This window comes from Balearica regulorum, chromosome 2 (genome assembly GCF_011004875.1).
Source record: "Balearica regulorum gibbericeps isolate bBalReg1 chromosome 2, bBalReg1.pri, whole genome shotgun sequence".
In the NCBI taxonomy this organism is placed as follows: Eukaryota; Metazoa; Chordata; class Aves; order Gruiformes; family Gruidae; genus Balearica; species Balearica regulorum.
In genome coordinates, this window is record NC_046185.1 from 126,705,606 (window position 1) to 126,726,484 (window position 20,879).

The window sequence follows — 20,879 nt, forward strand, 5'->3', positions numbered from 1 at the left end:
CATAGTGGTTATACTAAGTTTTAACTAAAAATTTAGTATTTTTGAAATAAAAAACCCCAACACCCAAACCAGAAAAAACCTTGAGAAATTTAAGCTTTAGGTTGTCAGCTGTGTCAAGTGTTACTCAAAGAGTAATTGCTGGAACTGCTACTGCTTATTCTACAAATACAACTCAATCTCCTAAATTAAGTGCAAACCCTTACATTTCAGTCTTAGCTACAGAGTCATCATCTTGGCCCTCACAATATTTACAACATTAAAAGGCTAAAAGTGTCAAGAAAGCATATTATTGCTCACCTATAGCCTTCTCAAGGCACAGTATGCATCTCAAGTTAATAAAGGCCACATAAATATGGCTTTTGTACAGAGCAGACAGTAAATTATGTATTTAATTACATATTTCTCCCTAAAAAACAGAAACAGTTGGCTCTCTGCTATTTTTGTTAACATTAATCAGAGGAAACTTCAGATTCTGGCATAAATTTGACTATCGTGTAAAAGGTAATATTTAAAATACATAATGCCTTACCACACAAACACGAGCTGCCATATGTGAGGCACTGCTAAGCATGGCTTCTATTAAGCCGATACACAGTAACTGGCTTCTTTCCAAGCTACATGGAAGTGTTTAAAAAACCCTGTTTAATCCAATTCCACAGCTTTGAAACAAAAATAAATTAAAGTGCTGCAAGAACTGTTAAAATGAAAAATTAAAGGCATGTAAATAAGTGAAAAAATAAATTGTCAGAGAAAATGAAAACAAAGATTATTTCAAGTAGATATCTTAATTGTAATTAGCAACATTTGGCATGTGTTATGATATGATTCAAAGCTGCAGCCAATTAGATACCCCCAAAAGCTTGTAACAAAGCTGCAAATGTGTAACTACAGCATAAATAAGTTTTATTGCACACCAAGAAAACAGCACCCAGATCAATTTCATAGTTTGTTTCCGAAAGGCTGTAAAGCAAGCTCTGTTACTAGTTCATGACTTTTTTGTATTAAACTGCAGCTTTTCTGCCAGGAGATTTTGGGAAACAATTTCATTAAATTCAGGCTATTAATTGTAAATCTGTACACATTCTGTGTATAGCAAGAATAAAAGATAAATTACAGCATTGCCTTAGACTGTCATGCCTATATTAAAACAAAACAAAACCGACAACAGCAACAAAAAGCCAAAACAAAAAAACCCCAAAAGAATAAAGTGCGTAAGTTAACAGCTGTTAAAAAGCTGTAGAATTGTGGTATTGGAACTGAGAAAGATTGATTTTTTTTAAATAGATTTGCAGGGAGAGCGGAAAACACTATTTTTGGTTGGGAAGGAATAAGAGGTACACAATGGCATTCAGGAAATAACATGAATTTGTCAGATGCTTTTTTAAAGTTTTCTTAAAAAGGAAATAATTTTTAAGTATTACGTAGAAGACCACAGTTCCAATTCTAATCAAATGTGGGTGTACTGAAGACAACAGCATTAGGCACTTCTGAGATTGTGCCATTTATTTAAGGAAACAAATACTTCATTATCAGTACTGCTGTAGGCTTCAACCAACAGACAAAGTACCTTCCATTTCCCCCATTTATTCAATAATGACTAATTTACTAAAGGGTAATGAGTTGCTAATAAAAGCATGTTTCTTAAATGATTATCATGAAATGGCAGTGACTGCTTGCTCAGTGCAATAGTACCTAATACAGTCACACTTTCAAATAACTCTGCTCTATCAAATTTCTGGAAAGAAATTGATACTTATATAGTTTTTATACAAGACATTAGTCTACATTTAGAAAAAAAAAAAGGAAAAAAAACCTCCACAGAAATAGCTAAATAAATTTAAAAGCTACATACTTAGACATTTCTCCGCAAAGTCTCCTAACAATGATGCAAAGTCTCAGCCAACATGGTTTTGTTTCCCTTGCTGGCAAGCAATGACTGTTTATTTAACACACTTATTTTAGGGTTTGGTGGGGGGAGAGGTTTTTTTGGTGTTTTATGAGGGCTGTGTTGAGGAGACTACAAAAACATGCATATATAATATCAGTTTTATGTTATAAACCAAATCCAGGCTCGCAGGGAAAAAAAAAACCAAAACAACTTTGTTTAGCTTTGTAGGAGAGGGTAAAAAAAAAAAAAGTCTATGGAAGGCAATCTGAAAAGTTCTGGAGCTGAAAGCATTGGGGATTGTCCTTGTACTTCTTAGGAGACTGACTTACAAAGACCAGCTGCAACTCAATATTAAACCACTGGAATAAAATGTCTCTGTTCAGAATTCCCCACGTTAAAAGCATCAAAGTGTTTGTTTCTTTTTACCCTTGTTACAGTCCTCCACTCCACCTTCCCCACACTTCTAATTTAAACTAGAGCTTTACTAATCTTGTACACTAAGCACATTGCAAATATCAATGATCCTTTCCATGTCCATCACAGGCTCCTTTTGGGGCACTTTTCTGCCCTTTTCTGCTTCAAGGAACGTGTGATCATCACGATCCCTCCTTACACCCCATTCTCCACTCATTTCCCTGCTTCAGCTGTCCCATGGAATGCACTCTGGCATTCCCCTGACCTCCCAAATCTGCACTCACGCAGTGCTTGCTCAAGTACTCTTATTCTTCTCTAATACTCTTTTCTCTTTTCTTTTCCTTCTGGGAGAGAAGTTGTCATCATTCGAAAACTGGGAGAACCGGCAGAAGTCATGTGGAGGTATTGTTATGCTGGGAGGTATTAATGGGTGTTGTCAGCCAGTTCCTTATTTCATCATCAGTGAGTGAAGTTGCCGTCCTGGCAAGCAGCCAGGGGCAGGCTCCCTTCACTGACTTCCCCCCCGCCCCCGTTCATGAAAGTTACTGAGGTTTCCAGCCACCAACGCCTGCAATACATCCTGAAGCTTTTGAGTGCTGCATCTAATAAATCCTAAAATCACCTCACAACCACAAGCAGAAGTGGAATCAAGTAGGTATTCAGAATTCAGTTTATTCAATGGAAAAAAAAAATGCTCTCAGTGATGTCTAATAATTTTCCTATCAAACATACATTTTCAAAGATATCACATCACTAAAGAAACAGCAGCTATTTCTTAGATGGCCTTCCAAGTACACAGCATCCTGACACATGGAAGACCCACGAAAAGAAACATCTGTGTGTTATTTTTTAAAAACAGATGCTTTGTGAACAATATGACATTGAAAGGTCTAGTGTCACTTTTGCAGTGAAAATAAACAGATATTTTTAAAAAATGTTTTAGTACAGTTACGTGCTTCAGACCTTAAAGCACAAGTGATGCTGTCCTACACTGTCTTAAAAGAAAATAGCTAAAGGAATTAAAAGATTACATATTAAAAAGTGACCTGCCATTTCTGATCCAAGGTGCTTCAAGGTACCGAGGCATTAAAGCTAAAAAACCTACCAGTTATAAAAAACAGGCAAGCTAACTCAAGTGATAAAATATAGTATAGTTGCTATTATAAAATATAATCCCAGTGCGATTGTTAACTTGCGTGGTTTTGGGACATGTTTCTTCCTGCTTTTCCAGAAGAAAGGGACTCAAAATTAAGCAAATAAAGCAGTTGCAATGAGCACTCAAATACATTTTACATTCATTCTTATCCTCAAATGAATGTTACTATATCGTAGATTTAAAACCAACAGGATTCTGCACATTAATACCAACTGCTTCTATGTGTATCTTCTTAATTAAGTTTTGCTATTTGCTGTAAACTCTTCAGAGGCTTAGCCAGGCAAAAAAAAAAAATACAATTTTCTGTGTCACATTTTCTCTAGCAGGTTATAGAAAACTAGCAGCAGATCAAAGTAAGCCTATACAGGTAGAAGGTAAACTCCATGGGTAATGTAATGTAACGGAAAGAGCACCCAGATTCATACCAAGGAGACTGGAAATGTTTGTAAGGAAAAACATTCAAAGAAAGCATTCGTTATTCTGGTTTTCATCCTGCTCGCACATTAGCATCACATGCATTGTAGTCATGTGCCTATGGCAACAGACTGATGCATCCCTAACTCAAACAATCCAAATCACTGATCACAGTTCCTTTTAAAGTAAAAATGTAAGCTGCTATATCTTGGGGATTTTTTTTCTACTTTAATTTTGTGCCTAGGTCCTCCTTCAGTGAAATCCCCATCAGAAGAAATAGGATTAAGCCCTTCCTCAGCCAGAGGAACCACTACACTCCCATACTTCTAAATGATACGACAACCGTGAGTATGATGCCGATCACCCTTTGTGCTTCCAGAGTTTACAGAGCAAGGAAGCACCTCACTGAGGTAGCCTGTGCATTCTGCACTAGAGTAAAAAGAACTCAGCAGGCATCTAAAGGCAGTGAAATAGGCAGTGGACACTACCTAAGCAGATGCAGTGTTACTGAGCAAGTGCTTAATGCTACCAAAACCATTAAGTAAACTCTCTGTGCAAGGTAAAGGAGACTAACCAAAAGCGAAATAAGTTTATTGAGCCAATTGCATTAAAACCAGAATCCTTCTAGCACCCAAGAAGAATAATTTTTGCATTTTGCATTTGGAGAAGGCATTACTCTGCTTTCTCTAAATATTTTCACATTTATTCAAATATTTTAAGGACACACATATAACAAAGATTATTCAGGCACACACACACATCCCCCCAAGTCAAAATGATGTTGTGAGCACATGATCTAAAAAACTGTAAGGCATCTCTTGGCTCACATTGCAAAGCTATGTGAGCGTTGCATGTGTTTGTGTGCGTACACACATAGGGAAGAGGGAAAGATGTCCTTAAGTTCCTCGAGCGAGAGGGAAGGAAGGAGACTTGAGTAGGTCAGGGCAGCATGACAGATACTTGCTGTACCTGCGGCTCTAGGGCCCTACACCTCACTCTCTCTGCATCATAGAGCAAGGCTGACAATCTTCTCCCTCCCAGTCTTACCATGAAATTGTGCTAACATTTGTTTTCTGCGCCTGACACTTGTGCCATCTCCTTAGCTTTAAAGTAGCACTAGGCAAAAGTTTAAACAAATGGTCCCAAGAACAGTAACGTAAATTCATGGAATTCACATAATCCCTTACAGTTGTGAAGATCACGGCCCCACCATTTCAGCAAAAACTGAGCCAGAACAATATTGAACAGCAATGTTGGACTCCATACAGTCATTAACAGCTCAAGAGACATGCATGAGGCATGATGACCTCTCTCCCTAAGCCAAGCTGAATAATTTGCCGTTCCACTTGCATCTACATCACCCCCTCAAAAAAACGTGTTTTAACTCTTTTCGGTGTGATTAGTTTTCACAAGCAAAATACTAGGATCAGATATGTTGGTTGTTTCTCAATTTTGCAGAAAGTACAGGAAGCAAGGAATTAATGTAATGATTCCAAACTAATAGCAGAGATAAGGCTACATGCAAGGTTCTCACTTGGTTGTTTTGGAACAGGAACCAGTCAATTTGTCCACTAAGCTGCACAGCCCTTGATATTTCTGAGCCTCAAGCATCACCCATATTGCTATAGGGATAAAGAAATAAAATGTATACAATCATAGAATGGTTTGGGTTGGAAGGGACCTCAAAGACCATCTAGTTCCAATCCCCCCTGCCATGGGCAGGGACACCTTCCACTAGACTAGGTTGCTCAAAGCCCCATCCAGCCTGGGCCTTGAACACTGCCAGGGAGGAGGTGTCTACAACTTCTCTGGGCAACCTGTTCCAGTGCGTCACCACCCTCACAGCAAAGAATTCTAATATCTAATCTAAACCTACTCTCCTTTAGCTTACAGCCATTACCCCTTATCCTATCGCTACCTGCCCTTGTAAACAGTCCCTCTCCAGCTTTCTTGTAGGCCCCCTTTAGGTACTGGAAGGCTGCTGTAAGGTCTCCCTGGAGCCTTCTCTTCTCCAGGCTGAAGAATCCCAACTCTCTCAGCCTGTCTTCACAGGAGAGGTGCTGCAGCCCTCTGATCATCTTCATGGCCATTCTCTGGACTCACTCATGCCCCAGCCCATGTACAGGACCTTGCACTTGGCCTTGTTGAACTTCATGAGGTCTGCACAGACCCACCTCTCAAGCCTGTCAAAGTCCCTCTGGATGTGTCGACCACACCACACAGTTTGGTGTCGTCGGCAAACTTATTAAGGGTGCACTCGATTCCGCTGTCCATGTCGCTGACAAAGATGTTAAACTGTGCCGGTTCCAATACTGACCCCTGAGGAACGGCACTCAACACTGATCTCCACTTGGACATCGAGCTGTTCACCGCAACTCTTTGAGTACAACCATCCAGCCAATTCCTTATCAACAGAGTAGTCCATCTGTCAAATCCATGTCTCTCCAATTTAGACACAAGGATGTTGTGTGGGACAGTGTCAAATGCCTTGCACAAGTCCAGCTAGATGACGTCTGTTGCTGTAACCCCATCATAGAAGGCCATCAAGTTTGTCAGGCACGATTTGCCCTTAGTGAAGCCATGTTGGCTGTCACCGGCCACCTCCTTATTTTCCGTGTGCCTGAGCATAGTCTCCAGGAGGATCTGTTCCATGATCTTGCCAGGTACAGAGACGACACTGACCGGCCTGTAGTTCCCCAGGTCTTCCCTTTTTTCCTTTTTAAAAATGGGGGGTATGTTTCCCCTTCCCCAGACAGTGGGAACTTCACCGGACTGTCATGACTTCTCAAATATGATGGGGAGTGGCTTGGCCAGTTCCCTTGGGACCCGCAGATGCATCTTATCAGATCCTACGGACTTGTGCACCTTCAGGTTCCTTAGACATTCTTGAACCTGATCTTCTCCTACAGTGGGCGGTTCTGCATTCTCCCAGTCCCTGCCTTTGCCTTCTGTGACTGGGATGGTGTGGCTGAAGCACTTGCCGGTGAAGACTGAGGCAAAAAAGTTGTTGAATACCTCAGCCTTCTCTGTATCCCAGGTAACTAGGTCTCCTATTTCCTTCTGGAGAGGGCCCACATTTTCCCTGGTCTTCCTTTTGTCACTGACACACCTACAGAAGCTTTTCTTGTTGCCCTTGAAATCCCTGGCCAGATTTAATTCTATCAGGGCTTTGGCTTTCCTAACCTGCCCCCTGGCTGCTCGAACAGTTTCTCTGTATTCTTCCCAGGCTACCTGCCCTTGCTTCCACCCTCTGTAGGCTTCCTTTTGTGTTTCAGTTTGCCCAGGAGCTCTTTGTTCATCCATGTGGGCCTCTTAGTGTTTTTGCCTGACTTCCTCTTTGTTGGGATGCATTGCTCCTGAGCTTGGAGGAGGTCACCCTTGAATACTAACCAGCTTTCTTGGGCCTCTCTTCCCTCCACGGCAAAGGGATCTCTCTACCAAGCAGATCCCTGAAGAGGTCAAAGTCTGCTGTCCTGAAGTTCAGGGTAGTGAGTTTGCTGTGCACCCTCCTCACTGCCCTAAGAATCTGGAACTCCACCATTTCATGGTCACTGCAGCCAAGGCTGTCCTCAAGTTTCACATTCCCCACCAGCCCCTCCTTGTTGGTAAGAACGAGGTCCAGGATAGCACCTCTCCTCGTAGGGTCCTCTATGTATACACATAAAAGGAATTGCAGTAAATACACAGAAAAGAATGGTGATAAATATGCTAGACAACATCAAAAGAAAACACGAAGAGGAAGACAGGGAACAACAGTGACTTAATAGCAAAATTTTGAGCAGTTGCTCCAAGTGGTATCCACAGAGAGCTTCTATTCGCTTTGTGCTGGCTCTCCTTGTTTCCAGCTGCTAAGTTCACATTGAAAGAAGCTAAAAATACATTAAATACTTTCCAAATACTATTTTCCCATGTAAGCAAATGGTATAAGTTGCCACAGAGATGTTGCTCTCTTGCCAGTGAGAAGGGAAATAGTATACAATGCTGACAGTAGAAGTTGTATTCTACGAAATCTATTGTCTTGCACAAGATGCAGTCCAAAATACGGAAAGTTTGAAAAGAGATTATTTTTGCTACAAGAATTCCTGACTATTCCCCTCTTCCAGCAAGGAAATACATGAAAATTATACTTAAAGATGAGGGGTTTATTGCCCGTGAGAAAAAGTATACTCTGCACTACTCAGAGGTATAATATGCACAACATTTTTAGCAATCAAGCTTTGGTATTTCAATGACAACGGGGGGAAAAAAGAAGAGTGGCAAATGTCTACAATTTAGGTATACTGTCTCCTGACAAACTAAAATTTCACAATGCTGCAGATTTAAAATACAAATGTACCTGCTTGACTCTCCTTGACAGCAAATTCAGCTCTGTACAAAAGTAAGGGAGAATGGGGGAGGGATGGGACACAACACAAACCAAGAACCATCTAGTTCTTTCTGTTAAATGTGAAGTATAACAGGCTTTTTTATGACATGCCTTCCTCCAAAAATAGCAATGATACACTGCTCAACTCCCACATGTCCCTCAGCTTGACTTTTTGACACTTAGAACATTATACATTCTCAGTCCTGAGGAATGATCTGAAGTTTGGGGAGTCAAGAGGACTCTTTCCATTGCTCAGAACCCAAACTACAGAACATGAAATACAACATTACCTATGGAGGCAGGCAACTTTGATTTCTTGTAACATTAAATCTTCTTTCAAAGCCAAATGTGACAGATTTTTTAGGAACTCTGAAATCCACAGCTTTCCACAGTTTTGAAAAGATGCTGCAAGTCGCAGCAGTGATAATCTGCCAATTACAAGGCACATGTGTTAGCAAGACTTTTTTTGTCTTCCAGACAAACAAGAAGATTATACAGCCTATTCTCTTTGTGGGGACGAGGTGGGGGAAGCATTAAGATTGCAGCTGCTGCAGAAGTGGAAGCTGCAACTCCCTTGGAGCTTGTACTGACTGTGTAGCCTAGCATGCCATTAAGGGATGCTACCATACTACAGATAGTGTTCCATTTTGGGTTTTTTCCTGAATGAAACAAACCTGAAGTTTTGGCCTGCTGTAGTTAATGGAAAGTCTTGCAACACATCTTGCAATATTCCACCCAAATTCCAATTCAGCTCAATATCTTGTCTATCAGAAGTTCCTAAATAACTAGTTAGAGAGCATTCTTGAATAATACAGCTTTTCTTAATGTCTTCTGTGGCGCTTAGTTTTGAGATTTATCGCATTCCTATTGCCCAATCATGATTTATTTTATATAAAAAAGAGGATGTATAGTGAAGGTAATCTGGAATCACAACCAGTTCAAGTAGCCTACACCTGTAAAGAACTTACCTTTATGAAATATGTTTTTTTCATAGAAAATCTAACACCTCTTATAACATCTAAATTTCACTAAAAACAAGAAGGGATGTATCAATACTTTAGGGTGAGATATACTCTACTATAGCTTGGCTTTCTTCATGATGCTGAAGAATCATGTCTGGCTGATGTATTTATTTTGTAATGTTTAACTATAATAGAAAATAGATGAAGTTCAAATGAAAACACTGTTTAGACTACGTCAACAGAGCATAAAACTAAATGAAGTGATTCTGTATTGACTATAAAAACATATTTGCTAATAGTAAAGTTACTAATGCTTATCTATCAAGATCACAACATGAAATAATTTTGCATCTTAAGAACCATGTTAAAGCAGCAGACACATGAAGTTAGATGTAATTTTTTGATTTTGCAAAACAGCATCACACAGTGCACTTTATTGTTATTTTATCATTAGCGTAAATAATTAAAAAAAAAAACCCGAGGAAATCTCCAGCTCACTTTTTTTTTTTTTTAAGCTGCAAGTCACCAAAGGGCTTTGCACTAAGACAGCCAATGCTCACTTTACACTTGCTAGCAAAAGAAAATCAAATAACAGTACCTTGTATACTGAAACAACTGCTTTGTTACAAAGGGAAGGATGCAGAAAACTAGAACAAATGACAGTGCTGTAAAAACTATAAGCCTTTTAGGCTGAGTTCAAAGACTTATGCATTCTTCTACAACAGACTGAAGTTTTATATTCATCTCAGGAAATCAATCCACTAATAGGCATCAGTCATCAACACCTAAGTAAAGATCTGCCATTTGAAACAGCTTTGATGTGATTGAAGACTCACACACAGTCGTAAGTATGACAGAACAGCTTAGCTATTAAAATGTTTTATCTAGCAAAGAACTGTTCATCCTAATTGACTGAAATACTCTTTGAACGCTATTATTGCAAGGCTACTTCACTAGGCAGCTCTTTAGTACATAGCCACTTGACTTATATCTTGAGATCCAGCACAACCACATCAAATCTTGTTAGAATATTTTCTCACACATACTTTTGTCAAGAGACCAAAACAATAAAGCTGACTGTCATTTTTACTACCAGTTGCTTAGTTAATTCGATACTGAAACGTACTGGGATTCATTACAAAAGCTGCATGCAATCAGACATTTCTATCAATCTTTCTCTTTACTGCACTAATAGAATGAATCCTACTAACCACATCAGTTGAAATGGGTTGGCAGGACTGGGTGGAAGCTATTTCTCTGCACCGAGACCGACCTCTCGCTGTGAGAGGTGCGGTGGCAGGGGCTCCTTTAAGCAGCGCTGCGCAGCCCTGGACCAGCTCCAACACTGACCATATGTCAAGCTGACAGATAAGAAGCCTGAGACAGCCATCTGAAAACAACTATATACTGCCCCGGACACCAGGCAGCGAGGGTTTCTAGGCCTACCTCATTACTCATTTCAAAGCCAATTTTAAACATACCGAAAGTAAGCATACCTGACAACAACAACAACAAGAAGAAGCAAGCGCAAAGTCATTATTAGAAAGGCTATGCGATGATATACTTTATTTCAGGAAGTTTCCACTGAATATCGTAATTGATCGCTATAAACACAGTTGGAAGATTAATAACAGCTTGTGCCTATAACATTTTTCCTTCTCCATTATATTCACAGTGTGTTAACAATTTGCAAGAAAAAGGAATCAAACATACCAGCAAGTACCACCAAGATTACATTTTATAGAATCAAACAAAATGCTATTGATTTAACACCTCAAATGAAGGGTGATTTGATTTTTACCCTGTATCTATTAACGCATGGTAGAGCTCATCAGTTTTCAGCATTACTTTAGTTATCAGGAAGTATGTCATATCAATTACTTGTACGTAGGCAAACATGTTATCTATCAGCTTTTATTCCAAAATTACTAAATAATCAGCAAAAAGGAATAGCTAAAATTTACCCCAGTCCCCTATGCAATCTCCATAATTCCATATATTCCATTTCCATATTCCAAATTAATAAAATCCAGGTGAACTTACCTACAGTTTGGAGGAGGGTCTAATGTAATTTCTGCAAGTTCTTTCTGAATTCTTAAGAGAAAAAAAAATATTATCAGGACTTTTTTGCAATATATTTCTTTCAACCTTATGAACATTTCTACAGCAATCAATAATAATAAAAAAATATAATACTTATAAATTCGCATGGAAAGTTGATGCTATAAGGTTTCATGAAACTGTTCAAGTAAATGTTGAACTAAAAATCACATCTTTTCTGAAAAACAAGTCTCCAATCTGGGACAAGTTATGCCATGAGCAGCCACCTAGAAAATCCCACTTTTTCTATAGGTTGGGGTTCTCAGCTCTTTTGCTCACTTACACAATAATTGTCTCGTATACTCTCCATTTCCGCTCTGCCTATATGCCTCATAGGTCTTGCTCTCCAGAATATTTAGCTTCTTAATGTATCTCGTACTGGCATGGCAAAAACCCCAACTTCATCGGACAGTTGTGTCTCACGCTCCCAGAAAGAATCCATCCCAGACTTCTCCGTAAGCTCCTCCTTGGTACTGGGGGCCTGCTATCAGGTCCCCCCTGAAGCCTATCCTCAAAGGGAAGTGCTCCAGCTCCCTGGCCAGGCCGGGGACCTGCCACGGGACTTGCTCCAATGCGTGCCTTCTTTGTACTGGGGGGCCCAAAACTGTGTACTCATTACTCCAGATGCAGTCTAATGAGAGCTGAGCAAAGAGAGATAAATCACTTTCCTCCACCTGCTGACGATGCTCCTGTGAATACAGCCCAGGAGGCAGTTAGCCTTCATTGCTGCCTGCCGGGGCCCCCACATCCTTCTCAGTAGAGCTGCTCCCCAGCGGGTATTGTTACAAGGGGTTAGTCCTTCCCACATGCATGATGTTACATTTGTCCTCATTGAATGTCACGAGTTCCCTGCCAACCCTCTCTTGCAGCCTGCCGAGGTGCCTCTGAGCAGGAGCCCTGCCCCTGCCTACACCAACTGCCCCCCCGCAACTTGTTGTCATCTGCAAAGTTGAGAGTACACTCTGCCATATCCTCCAGGTCTCTGATAAGGACCTGAAGCTGGGCAGGGCCAGTACAGGTCCCGGAGGTACTGCGCTGCTTATGGGCATCCCGCTGGAGGTCTTCCTACAGGCAGAACAACTTCGTTGTTAAGGATTTCTGGATATTCCCAGGCTGACGTTCTGATGCCAAGTCCTTGAATTCCTGATCTCTGGCACATCTGGCAATACAGGCCCCTTTTCCACTATACCAGCATCTGCATGAGAGCCAGTATATCCCCGTCTGAAGAAATTTTAACACACAGAGTAGGAGTTTACAGAGTTCCCAAAGGAACTTGTGGGAGTTTACATTTCTCAAAGACTTGCCAGAGTATGATGCCATAAGCAGGACTGCAATGGACACCTTCCCTATACACTATGCCCAAGGCTTTTTTATAGGCTACTTCAGTGCAAAAAAATGAACATTTAGAAGGGGGAAGGAAAACAAAAACAATTCAGTGTACCCTCAGTATTTTCTTCTTCCCTTCTCCTTCACAGGATTTCATGTACAGGAGCAGATTGCTATTCCTGTTATTCCCTACACTAAGAAGGAAAACCTGCACAATAATACCACTCAAATTCCTGAGATACATGCTCAAGCCATAACCCAACAGTTCAGACCTGACCTGAGGTACACACCTATCGCGTTAAAAATGACTGCCACCCATTTTGCACATAAACACAGGCAAAGAAAATGGTTTATCAAAATCTACATTCAAGTATATTGGCATATATAACATAAAAATGAGCAGTTTAATCCTCTATATAATGTTAAGATCCAAACACAATCTTACATGCTAAGGAGTCTCACAGCCACTATCAAAATTCCCCTTATGCCACTATGAGTTGATTTTATGGCTATAACGAGTAAATGAACCAAAGGCAGTAGAGGAACTGGCCTGAACCGGAAACTCCAATCCTTTATCATTCACATTCTGAAATAATTAGGACACAGGTGGGCAAGATTTGTAGGTAGAGGTAATAATAATTTACTAGAACAGCTGATATCACTGAAAAGATAAAAACACTCTTTCAGATGCTTAGCTTTTCTTCTAACCTCTATGCACCCCAACCCAACATACAGACATACTAGTAACTCCTGTAGAGGGGGAGAAATTAAATGTTTATTTGCTTTTTCTACTCATTGAAATATTTACATGTCCAGTACATAGAATTTCCACAATAAATATCATTCTTTTCTTGTAAAAATGCAGGCACAGGCTGCTTAATCAGTATTTGTAGCAAATCATTGTAGTAACACTGAAAATCCACCACATTTTTAAAAGGGAAAATCTCATTAGTGAAGTCTAAGCACAACAAACATGTTGTTTTTAAAAAGTTACTCCATTTAAACAATCCTAACAGTTCACACCTTTTAGAAGGGAGATCTTACTAGTGTGGGAGATGCTTAAAATATTTCCTCTGTATATGACAAGTTTCTACTGTGTTTTTGAAATTTATACTATCAATCACAAATTCAAATCACGGTAAACCTAGGTAGCATAGAATATTCAATTTCATGTTTAATGGGTTGTTTTGCTTTTTCTGCCTCTTGGGAAGTTACAGAATGATGGCATTGAACTTCTATAGAGTCAGGGATTATTCCTTTGCTTTACACATTATAGTAAGGGTAGTTAATATTTCATTGCATTACAGTGAGCGTAAGACAAATCAGGAATGGATTGACAAGTGCATCCTGAGTCCTAGATCAAAAACCTTATATTCTTCCTCCTAAATCCTAACCCACGTCCCTTGTATTCTGAAAACAAAAAGGTACAGAGTTCTCTCCTTTTCTCCCTCTATTCTAGTTCAACCCAAAATTTCTAACTTCTAACACCAAGAGCACCAAAATGGTCCTTTTTCAAGCTTTTCCTGTGATTGAGCAAACAAGAACAAAACACCTTTCTGCTTGAAGTAATAAAAATTGATCAGATGGTAGTTTCTATTTATGTTCAAAAGTCCTAATTGCTTTTGCAAGCATCTAAGATAAAGAGATGTTTCATTCATTATTATTTTTATACAAATAAGATACAACATATTAATACGATACTGTCCATCAATTGCTCCTCAGCAAGTTGTCCATATTTATTCTCCTACTCTGTGGCATCCCAAACTAAAATTAATATATACACCTTACAACTCTTTTGTTGCAACCTTAATTTACCTTGCATTCATGCTGAGAGCACATTCATAAACGGTTTCTGCAGAGCAGCTGACACGCAATAGCTTGTTCACATGTCACAGCATTCAAAGTTACAATTAAATTGTCAGACAACATCCCAGAGAGCCCTGCACTGATAGAGACCTCCAGTGTGCAAGCTGGCCTTTGTCTGCATGAGTTATTCCACTGCTCTAGCACTTGTTTCATATCTCCATTGAGATGCCCTCAGAATCTGGCATAGGAGAGGATGTGCCTCATTTCCTTTGCTGACCACAGAGGGTTCACCGTGAGAGTATGTGGCCTCTGGCAACAAAGCATTTTTTGCAGGGTCCTTTCTGGGATCTCTTTCTTTGGATTTTATGCCTCGATACAGTTATGTTTAGCTACGTTGGAGAGGAAGAAGGACTCTAAATTAAAATCATTATATATATTCAGTTATATTTAAACTAATGACATACTATATATTGGGGAGTGGGGTGATGGCAGGGGAGAAGTCCTTGCTAGTAATCAAAGCCCTGGGCTGTACACATAGGACATTTAATTTGCAATGTCAGATCTGATACTCTTTGTCTGGTCTTAAAGAAGTCATTTGACCTCGCTGCCTCTCTCATGTGTATATATATACATATTTTTCCCCTCCATTTTACTAACAGAAAAGAACACACAAAGTTGCCTTCCAGTAAAGTGCAAAGGTTAATCTACCCATAAATTCAGAAACATGAAAGTACATTGTAGATTTCAAATATTAATTCTCACAGACACATATTTACTACTGTTCCAAGCCTAGGGGGACTGTGTGTTGTTTGCTTCATGAAACAGTTAAAGTTCTCTAAAGCGAAGAGAGAACTGAACATGTCAGAGGATTTCCCAATATGGTTAATAGGAAAATAATCAAAATAAAGGACTATGTGACAACGAGCTATTTTTACCACGTCTACTTTTCTAAAATACGTGCCTCTTTACCCATAAAAGCCAGGTGAACCAATGCTCCATACTGAAGGATATACTATTTAGAAAATCCTAAGAAATGCAATCCCTGGTATTTATTTCAATCTTACATAAACTGTGACTGAGTAGGAAACTGATCTAAAGATGGTTAGATTCATGCTGAAGAAATATTCTTGTCTCCGTACTAGATGTGCAATAAATGACAAGGATATTTCTTATAAGAAAAAGCACTGCATATTTTGCTGTCATATTCAACATGCTAAGTATTGTTCTCAGATTCCTTGAAAATAGTGCTGTGATAAACTTCTCTGAGGAAAACAAGACAGAGGGAGGGGAAAAAAAAAAAAGCAGTTCATTTTTATTGTCTTCAATTTCAAACAAATTTACTCTATCATCTATTTGCTGCTCCTTAAGGTTGCAACTTCTTTCAATCAAGAAAAGAAAAAATTACAACTACAGTTTTAAAGTTCACAATCCATTGTAGGCACAGATATTCATAAAAAAATTCCAGGACTGGACACAAAGGTTGACAGATTTTCAACTATCATCAACTTCAGGAGCCAAGCAAAACAATACATTTATTTGTTGAGCTACTATGTCAGCCAAGAATGGTTACACTTCTCTCAATCCAAAGGTCATGCTAAGATTTGCTACTTAAGAGGTAACAAGATGCCTGCTGTTTTCAAGGACAGCAATTCAATTCCGTGTCTGAACTGTAATTGTGATATGCAGCAAGTTTCTCAATCTTGACATGTTAGGTAAGAAAGGTTGCTATTTAAGGAGATGCCCTCTGGGTGAGGAAAATTGAAGGACCGGTACACTGTATGACATATGCTGTAAGCTATTACACCTGTATAGCAGCTAGTCCTAAAAGTATTAACAGAGAAGGACAGCGTGTGATGGCATTCTGCCTTCTTGATGCCATCTACAGCAATGCTAACAGAAGAAACTCCATATCTTAAAACCAAAAATCTTACTCAAATATGAATTCAAGTGGTTTCATAGAGCCTCCATAATCAGATCATTTTAGAAAGCAGTAAGCTGCGGGAGTAGTACATTCATACATAAGACATGGTAGCAGTTTACTTTTACACAAGCGAAAGTCAGCACACTACTAAATCTTGATTTATATAAAACCTAATGCTACTGAAAATTCTTTTAAATCTGACTACATAAACATACAAATAAAAAGCAGAAGTATTCCAAATACAGATGCACAAATCTTCATTCTAATCCAAGATATACGGTAGGTATCATAATGTAATCCAAAAATACCATGACTACAACAATTCCATATGCATGAAAAAGCTTTCCAAGTGAGAAAACGTGACTTCCGAACTCAGGTTAGAATCAAGTCTGTAGTCTGTGACTTTAGCTCCAGCTCTACGTTAACTTGCAGGAATTAAGGAATCTTGACCGAAGCCGCAACTACAGTACACTCTGTTGTTTGGGGTTTCTGCTGATTTTAGCAGAGTTGACTCCTTTAACCGTAATGAAGTTATTAGAGGGAATTGCATAGTGAAACACTTAAGATTATTGTGACTTTAGAGTAATGCCATACAAACACACAGAATCCAAAAACTAGAAAAGGAAAAAGTTGCTAAGCATATATTCAGTCTTTTTTTCACTAGGGCAGCTGAATTACTTCAATTTATTTCATAGAATCATAGGTTTATGTTGGAAGGGACCTCAAAGATCATCTAGTTCCAATCCCCCTGCCATGGGCAGGGAAAATAGGAAACAATAAATCGCAAAAGATTTTTTTCAATTTTTAAAAGATCACTTTTTTAACCTGGTCAAGAACAACATTCCCATTGAAGGAGTATAGCCTTATCCCTGTGCTATTTTTTCATTTCAAATGAACAAAAGTAACATTACTATGAAGATATTTTATAGTTTCTGCAATACTTATCACACACTGAGGACTCTATGCCATTTTCCTTCATGTTACTCCTCTTCTTTTTACCCTCTATTTTAATTTCTGATTTTCCTTTCTTGAGGCATTACTGATTTTAATGAAAAAGCAAAGAAACAAAACCTGTAATAAGAAAACCTGCCCAGATTGAGAATTCTTATAGAAATGTAATCCCAATTCTAACACAGTGACAAACTACTGAATACTAAAAAAAAAAATTAAAAAAAATTACTATGATACTATTAAAAATTCCTGTTACTATAAAAACTATGTTGCTGTGATCCTTCCACAAAGTGCTATAACAACCAGCACTCCTAAAATAATTTTTTTCAAAAATATTATTTATTGTGCACATATCTACAGAACTCTTATAAATCATCTCAGCTTTTAAAATCAAAGGCTTTCCTTCAATATTAGTACACATGTGAAACTGGCTTTACAGTCTAAGTGGCAAACGTACTGATGTCAGCAACTGGCATAATTAGTTTCAGCAGAACCATAAGCAGATATGATTAAACTTTAAAAGGTTTAAGTAATTTTATCACTGTGAAATGCATGTTGATAAAAGCTCTAAGCTTTGAAGATACAAAGCTAAGATTAATAGACCAATTTCTGACATATCATTATTAATTTTTTAATAGAATAGTGTCCACAGGCCCTTGTCAGGATTGTGGCATTATTACATTAAGCATTGTACAAAGTTCAGAATACACAGACTCTTTTCTAAAGATATTAAAAACTGGTTTTTATGACCTTAAAAGTCATGACTAGTTCAGGATTCCTAATATTTAAAAAAAAATAACAATAGCAGAAAGCAGACAAAAGAGAAGGCGGCCAGAAACCGTAATGGCTGTGAGGATTAACTACATGAATAACATCATGGTTTGAAGTGAAAGCTGCTTTTTCTTTTTTTTCCCTTTGAGTCATAAAAGGAAACATGGGCAAATTTTGCTGGCCATCCTGTAAGTGATATGACTAGGTATCTCCTAATAGTATCATAGCAGGAATGGGTCTTCAGAAACCATTTCACCAGAGAAGAAAAAAAAGAAAGGCTAGCTCTAAGAAAGGTGTCTACGGCAGAAGAAAAGCATGACAGTACCTCACTGGAAAGACGGAAAAGACTTCAGTTCAGAAAAGTATGGAAATGGTAAGGGACAGATTAAGCCAAGATGAAGACTAATCCTGAAGAGATGTACACACATGTTTATCTACCGGTATCTATGGACTCCTACATGCATAACATATCCATCATGCATATGTTATAAATGATGGCAATAGGGCCTTGATGCTTCTGCTTTACCACAGCACCAGAGCAGTACAACTTCAATGATTTTTCTTGTAGTTTACACAGCCTTGAATTAGAAAAGAAACAGGATCTGGGAATTCTGCATCAGGACAGTCTGCAGAATTGGTCTCTCGTCAGATTATTTTAAAAGTGTTTTTTAACTTCAATCACTATAATCCCATTTGATTTCTGTTGCCTAGACTAACACCCCTATGTGTACTAATGGAGCAACACTAAGCTGTAAATTCCTTCTGTCTGGTCCAAGCAAGACGATCGTTATCTGGAGATTGACATGAGAGCATAGAATAATTTAAGTAGTTATTCTACAAACCCACCTTTCCTCTCAAGCAGAAAAGAGAAGGAAAAGAAATGGGTATTAAAACAGACCACAGTTTAAAGTAATGAAACCAACATGCATTTGTTGTTCACTCAAATATTTCTGACCTGACCATCTGGGAAAAGGAAATGCAGTACTTTACAGCAATAGGTATTACAATAGTCCTAACATGCTGAGTTACTGAACTGTCTGAAATGTTTATGGTTAATTAACTGTAAGTTACACTGACAAGTTTCAACATCAGTCATACATACACATACAGAGATATATTTTATAAGGCTACAAAACTGTCTGAGTTTTACTAGCAATAAAAAAATGTCAGCTTTTATCATGCAAGCTACTATTAAAGCCATGTGAAAGAGCCAATCTGTCAAAGAAAGGAAAAAAGTATACAGGTCTCATTATTGTGACCAGTCTCAAAAGGCTATTACGCTGACATAGTAGTGTTATAATAAAACAATAAGAAAATTAATATACTGAGTCAACACATACATCTGACGGTCAGCTGAAAAAAACAGAAAGGAAAATAGACAGCCAGAAGGAACACTGCACCTTTTAGCACTCGTTGACAGTTTAGCAGCTGTTTTGCTTGATATTTTGCCCTCTTTTTTCTTGGGTTGAACTTGCTCCCTTTCTTGCTCCTGCTGGACACCTTCACGCTGATCTCCATCAGAGCTGCCTCCACTGGTGCTTGGACTATCATCAACTCTCTGCCCCTCTGTAGACATGGCAGATGCTGCACTGAACAAAAAAACAAACAACAAAAGTTAGCTTTTTCAGAAGAAACTGTCCAATAGTATTTCTCACATGCCTTAAGGAAATAATACATGAGATTTATGTCTTTGTCTTAATACATAATGCTTACAGTACTTCAGTAATCTTAGTACTGAAGAGTTTTGCCATAAGCACCTTAACAATCATTCAGGAGTTGGTCATTTTAAACCCCATACCAAATAAATAATAAACCCTTATAGATATGAAAAACATAAGTTACTGTAGTTAAGCAGGGCACATAATTCTGCAAGTACAATACCATTCACTGGGAATGATTTTTTCAGCTGCTTGGCAATATCATGAGTTAGCTATCTCATCACCATGTCACCAGTTGAAATCTAGCATAGTTTGTTAAAAACCGAGAGCTATTACTATCTTAAGACTTTCTGTTATCCCACATGAAATAAATCTGTGGGCTCACTCCAAGCCTATAATGTGGGTTTCCACATTACAAAATCCACATCTTGGCATGCTCAATGGAAACGTTCACAGAACCAAAAGGCACTAACACAGGACTGTTTGTATTTACTAAAACGGTACACTTCTAGAGTGGTAAGCGCACTGGTAGAGGATATAAGGAAGTTTTTTCCTGACAAATTCTGTTCAGGCAACATGAGGCAACAAAGCTGTCAGAGAACACGAGCGACAAGAAATCTCAGTATATTTCTGAAGTCAAGTTAATGCTTTATTTGCACGCTTCTGATACTAGTTAGCTATTTTCATTTCTTTCTTCATTTTAAATAGTTTAATAATATGCCGACAGATGAGGACTTACAAGCCCACTGTTACAGCTGTTATGACTTCTCAAACTGTTCTAATGAAAGGCAGATGTCCATGAAAAACTCTTACTGAATTAGCATATGTGGTGGCAATGAGTGTTAGAAAATTAAAAAAAAAAACAAAACAAAACCAAACCAAAAAACCAAACCAAACCCCAAACCCAGGAGGTCTTTCCTTTAACTCCAAACCTGTAGCTTAGATACATATTTTATATATCCTCCTCTAGAGATTTTAATAAAAGAACCACCTTCAAAGCACACAGGCCCAAACGTTACTTGCTTACACCCACACAATCCCCATATATCTGGGTGGTTTTCTGATCAAATCTGTCTGAATCAAGAATTTGCTCTTTCATACACAAAGAGTTTTAAATTGCTGTGAACTTTGACTTGCTTTTCCTCT

The 20,879-nt window shown here is 38.6% G+C and overlaps 1 protein-coding gene across 1 annotated transcript in view; it reads right to left on the reverse strand.

Moving 5' to 3' along the window:
• Nucleotides 1-20,879, reverse strand: part of LOC104636205 (ubiquitin-conjugating enzyme E2 E2) — a 215,183-nt gene that overhangs the window by 190,726 nt on the left and 3,578 nt on the right. The window contains exons 2-3 of the mRNA XM_075745841.1: nucleotides 19,476-19,664; nucleotides 11,244-11,294 (exon numbers count right to left, since the gene is read on the reverse strand). Of these exons, the coding sequence (XP_075601956.1) occupies nucleotides 11,244-11,294; nucleotides 19,476-19,651 (227 nt within the window). The 5' untranslated portion in view covers nucleotides 19,652-19,664. The remainder of the gene's footprint in view (nucleotides 1-11,243; nucleotides 11,295-19,475; nucleotides 19,665-20,879) is intronic.